The sequence below is a fragment of the Artemia franciscana genome, chromosome 14 (genome assembly GCF_032884065.1).
Source record: "Artemia franciscana chromosome 14, ASM3288406v1, whole genome shotgun sequence".
Taxonomy (NCBI): Eukaryota; Metazoa; Arthropoda; class Branchiopoda; order Anostraca; family Artemiidae; genus Artemia; species Artemia franciscana.
The window spans coordinates 37,525,166-37,531,165 of NC_088876.1; the positions used below are offsets into that span (position 1 = coordinate 37,525,166).

General features: G+C 35.8%; 1 protein-coding gene across 1 annotated transcript in view; it reads left to right on the plus strand.

Annotated features, from left to right (window-relative positions):
- Positions 1–4,162, plus strand: part of LOC136035671 (pentatricopeptide repeat-containing protein 2, mitochondrial-like) — a 52,064-nt gene extending 47,902 nt beyond the window's left edge. The window contains exon 7 of the mRNA XM_065717588.1: positions 3,946–4,162. Within this exon, the coding sequence (XP_065573660.1) occupies positions 3,946–4,086 (141 nt within the window). The 3' untranslated portion in view covers positions 4,087–4,162. The remainder of the gene's footprint in view (positions 1–3,945) is intronic.
- The last annotated feature ends 1,838 nt before the right edge of the window (positions 4,163–6,000 follow it).

A 6,000-nucleotide genomic window follows, 5' to 3' on the forward strand; every position in this document is an offset into this window, starting at 1 on the left:
TCGTTATATGATGTTTGAACTATTTTAAAAAAATCACTAGGTCAAAGTTCTTATCGGATGGGTTTGAGGAAAAAGGGTGCGGAGGAGGGGGGCTGGTTGTCCTACGATATCTTTTGATTCTTAAAAAGTGAACTATAACTTTGAATTTCCAATCAAATGAGCCCTCTCTGAAGTTTAGACTTGCATCCCTTTCGTAAGAACCGTATATGTCCGAGGGTATGACTTACAGCGCCTGCCCGCGGGTCCTGGGGGCTTGTGTCGACACTGGATTTTCTGTTATATGATATTATGGCCATCTAAAAAAATTTATCGGATGCAATTGTTAAAAGAGGGTGTGGGGGCTAGTTGCCCTACGATCACTTTTGACTCTTAAAAATGGCACTAGAACTTCCTATTTCCAGTCGATTGCGCCCCTTCCGAAGCTTGTGTGACGACTCCTTCCATGTGAAGTGCCTCTGGAAAAAAAAAACATAATGAAACATTGGAGCTGTACGGCCTTTACTAATGGCAACGCTATAGTGTTGCCTATGGTGAAAGCTGTACAATAGTTTTGTTCACAGGAATTCTTTCGGAAGTGGTGTTAGGGGAGGGGGGTAAATCGCAAAAAAAGAACCAGGCCCATTAAATTAAACATATTGGATATAATAAGAAAATTAGTTAGTATTAAATTTATATGTGTCAGAGTTCTTTTCATAAGTTGAAAAAAAATGCTGTAAGAACATCATTGTTTTCAAGCCCCCCTTCCTCTATGACCTTCCCCAGGAAAAAAAAGTTCTACGGAACTCTGATTGAAAACAGTAAATTTTATATTTGTTATTCTTCTATTTACAATATATTAAATGTGACGTATATAATTTTATTACTGTAGGTCCATAGTTACCTTACCCCGCGAAATCTCAAGATTTTTAATTTTTCGTATAGGTCGTTCCATTTCGTTCTATATGTACCAGGAATCTTGAACCTGAAGTGAAAGAAAATAAGTTCGGCCAGTTTAGTGATTATATTTTCTTTTAAAAGTTATAACCTATTTAACTGCAAGTAAGTAGCGACATTAAAACTTAAAACGAATAGAAATTGTTCCGCATATGAAAGGGTTTATCCCCTCCTCAACGCCTGGTTCTTTACGCTCAACTTTGACTCTTTCTCACAACTCTACTTCTTAAAACAATAAGAAACTTTAGCGTAAAGAGCGAGGCGTTGAGGAGGGGACAACCCCTTTCATATACGGGAATAATTTCTGTTCGTTTTAAGTTCTAATGTCGCCCTTACTTCCAGTTAAAAAAAAACCTTTTTATTTTTATTTAATTTCTGAACTTTTTGAATTAATTTTTGTTTTGATTTTGGCTCACTGCACATGAATAATTAAAACGAAATTTGCATATTAATTTTTCCGGCTAAATGACTTTCTCATAGTTCTGACCGGGCCATTTTGATAAAAAAGGGGTGGGGGAGGAGGTCTAGTTGCCCTCCAATTTTTGGTTACTTAAAAAGGCAACTAGAACTTCTTTTTATGAATGTTTTTATCAGTAATAAATATACGTAACTTACGAATTAACTTACGTAACTAACTTCTATTTTTGTAAATTTTTATTACGTATATGAGGGGTTCGCCCCCTCGTCAATACCTCGCTCTTTACACTAAAGCTTGAATTGTGTCCCAATTCTTTGAGAATGACCCCTTAATCACAAAGACCGTAGAATAAATAGTTGAAATTACTAAAAAAAATTAGCATAAAGAGTGAGGTATTGTGGAGGAGATGAACCTCCTTATTTACGTAATTATTCTGTTCTTTTTAGGTTTTAATGCTGCACCTTACTTCCAGCTGAAAATTTTGTTTTTATTTATTTTCTCATTGTTTTTTTTTAATAATGCTAGAAAATCCTGCATCCTCTTTGCGGAAATTCTCATCCCTCATAATAAATTCCTCCATGGAAAGATCCTCCCACGTATTTCCACCCCCCCCCCCTCTCAACACGAAAAAGTCCCCCCTGAAAACGTCTTTACACTTCCCAATAACCATTACTATATGGAAACAATGGTCAAAGTTCGTAACTTTCATCCCCTCCCCCAGAGACTATGAGGGATTAAGTCGTCCCGAAAGACATAACTATTAGGTTTTTCGACAATAATGAACAAAATGGCTATCTTAGAATTTTGATCCGGTGACTTTGGGAAAAATTAAGCGTGGGAGGGGGCCTAGGTGCCCTCCAATTTTTTGGTTACTTAAAAAGGGCTCTAGAACTTTTAATTTTCATTAGAATGAGCTCTCTGGCGACATTGTAGGACCACTGGGTCGATACGATCACCCCTGGGAAAAAAACAAATAAACACGCATGCGTTAACTGTCTTCTGACAAAAAAGACAAAATGCCACATTTTTGTAGATAGGAGCTTGAAACTTCTACAGTGGGGTTCTCTGATACGCTGAATTTGACGGTATGATTTTCGTTGAGATTCAACGACTTTTAGGGAATGTTTCCCCCCATTTCCTAAAATAACGCAAATTTTCTGAGGCTCGTAACTTTGATGGGTAAGATTAAACTTGATGAAACTTATATATTTAAAATCAGCATAAAAATGCAATTCTTTTGATGTAACTATTGGTATTAAAATTCCGTATTTTAGAGTTTCGGTTGCCATTGAGCCGGGTCGCTCCTTACTACAGTTCGTTACCACGAATTGTTTGACACTGGCCAAAGTTTGTAACTTGCAGACCTTCCCACGGGGACTGTGGGGGAGTAAGTTGTCCCCAAAGACTTAGTTATTAGGTTTTTCGACTATGTTGAATAAAATCTCAAAATTTTCATCCGGTGACTTTAGGGGAAAATGAGCGTGGGAGGGGGCCTAGGTGCCCTACAATTTTTTCGGTCACATCAAAAGGATAATAGAACTTATAATTTCCGTTAGGATGAGCCCTCTGGTGACACTCTAGGACTACTGGGTCGATACGATCGCCCCTGGGAAAAAAAAAATAAAAATAAACACGCATCCATGATCTGTCTTCTGGCAAAAAATACGAATTTTCACATTTTTGTAGAAGGAGCTTGAAACTTCTACGATAGGGTTCTCTGATACGCTGAATCTGATGGTGGGATTTCCGTTAAGATTCCCATTACTTATAGGGAGTGTTTTCCCCGTTTTCTAAAATATGGCAAATTTTCTCAGGCTCGTAACTTTTGATGGATTCTTTTAATGTAACTATTGGTATCAAAATTCCGTTTTTTAGAGTTTTGGTTACTAATGAGCCGGGTCGCTCCTTACTACAGTTCGTTACCACAAACTGTTTGATACATCTATTTTGATCCTCCTAAAATCTAACTTGCTTTTACTAGATCAATGTCTTTGTCTTTTCTCCCAAATTCAACCGGATTGAGTGTTGCCAGATGTCTGGTTTAAAAGTGTGCCGCCACTCGGATGAACCGCCACCTCGGTTGACCCGCCAATTCGGAGTGGATTAGGAAATATTGAATCTAGGGGTCAAAGTCTAACCGTAGGAATACTTTTCGTCGTCAACACTTATAAACCGGGTTTTCTTTAAAAAAGGTTTTCTTGAAAATGAAAATAAACACACTTAAAATAAAACACTGAAAAAAAACAAATAAAAAAAAAAAAAAACAAATATAAAAAAAAACAATAAAAGTGACTTTTGAAATTGACAATAAAGTCAATAAACATTGACTTTTTAAAAAAAAAAAAAAAAAAAACAATATAAAAACAAATAAACAAATAAAACAATGAAAATGAAACACTTATAAACCGGGCAGTCTAGGTAATGGCGTTGCTAAGATTCGTTGGATCTGTTTTGAAAATTGAGCGAGAATAAAATAGGTGATTAGCCTTAAATGTTCCTAAATATTGACCACATTCTTGTTGAAAAAAAGTCTTCATTTCTTGGAATTATTTTATTTTTTGTTCTCAAGATTCAGTAAGATATTTTTTTTTCAGACTTTGGCAGAAAATTTACTTGCACCGATTGAATTGAAACTACAAGAAAATCCAAAACAGGCATGGGATAACGCCCTTAGAGATGTTTCTTTCAGTAGAAATAGACGAGACCAAAGAAGCAGAAACAATGAATATGACTAATATTGAACACGTTTGATTTGATAGATATTTTTCATGTTTTTTTTTTATTTAAATTAACATGAATTGTTTTTCAAAATGTTGTGTTTACCACTTTTTCAAAGCAAACAATTAATAGTCAATTGTTTCATTCCTATTGAAGATCAGAGAAATTTATCAATACAATCACACTTTTTCGGTGAAAAATTATGATTTTGTTCTCATCTCAGAATAATTTGCCAAATCCCTATTTTTTTTTTTTTTATTTTCCATTGACTTTTTAACTAAAAAAAACGTTGTGTATGCAGTTTTGTGTAAAAAAAAACAACAGTTTGCCTGCTCCCCTTCCTCTTCTCTTCCCCCTCCTTTCCCTAAACGAGACAAACTTTTCTCAAATGTTTAACTCTGAAGAGCTTTTAGAATTGCTTTTAGAAAAATCATGACTCTTCTTAGATTTTTAGTATGTAGGCTTTTAGTCAATATGTTCTTTTAAAAAAAATAATCAGACAAATGAAATCATTCGAGAATAATAATCATGATTTTAGCTGTCACCACATCGTAGTTATATCGGTAGCTACAACCTAGTAAGAGACGAGCATTTCCCATATCATACTACTACTGACAACTCATTGCAACACCAAAGCACCTGGGGCAAAACAGCTACACATGATCGTGCTCCATCCCAATCTATTCAAAGCCTCATTCCGCCCAGGAAGCTGCTGTTTCTCTTGAATGTTTCCTTACGACTTCCTCCCACCCCAACCGAGGACGAACTATTTTCCGATTATTCCTAGACGGTTGGCCAAAATGGACAACCTTTGGCAATCTGTCATCCTTCATCTGCAGAACCCGCCCTAGCCATCTCAACCTTTCTCTCATCGTAACCCTAGAAGACAGGATTAAACCACACTTTGCACACGTGCAGCTTATTGTTTAATATACGGTCAGTCAGTCGGGTACCCAAAACAATCCGTGGGAAATTTCCCTGGAAAACATCTAGCAAATCCTCCTCTGTTTTTCGGAGTGCCCCTGCTTTACGTCTATATTTGACCTCTGCGTCACTGTAGCTTCCAATATTCTAATCTTGGTTTGCAGCCTTTTCTTTGTATTCTTCTAACTTTTTTTTTAACTGTAAAAAAAAAACGCCCTGAGCCTTTAACATACTTTAACATGAATTTAATTTTAATATATTTTTAACATGATCGCTGCTCCCACCGTCTTTACTAATAATAATACCTAGGTGAGTGAAATTGTACACTTGATCGATCTTTTTGATACCCAGTGTCACCTTTTCATCTTCACTTATTCCTAGCCTTAGTGACTTAGTCTTCTTAACATAAACTTTTAACCCTATTCTACCGCCCTGAACTCGAAAAGCCTCTAAACGTCCCATTTAGTAACAAAAAACAAACGCCCGAAACCTCTAAAAATGGTGTTCGATCAAAGCATGAAATACAGTTTTAGAATCGCCCTTTCCGAAAATTAAATTTAAAAAAACAAGTTTTTTTAACTGAAAGTAAGGAGCGACATTAAAACTTAAAAATAACAGAAATTACTTTGTATATGAAAGGGGCTGCTTCCTCATCAACGCCCCGTTCTTTACACTAAAGTTTGACTCTTTCTCTCAACTCTTCTTTTTAAAACAGTAAAAAAAACTTTAGCGTAAAGAGCAGGGCGTTGATGAGGAAGCAGCCCCTTTCATATACGATGTAATTTCTGTTCGTTTTAAGTTTAAATGTCGCTCCTTACTTTCAGTTAAAAAAACTTGTTTTTTTATTTAATTTTTGAACGTTTTGAGTCAATGCATGTTTTGATTTTGGCTCTCCGCAGAGTAATAATTAAAACGAAATTTACATGTTTAGTTTTTTTTTTTTTTTTGGCTAAATGGCTTTCTCATTGTTTTGATCGAATGATTTTGAGAAAAAAAAGGAGCGGGGG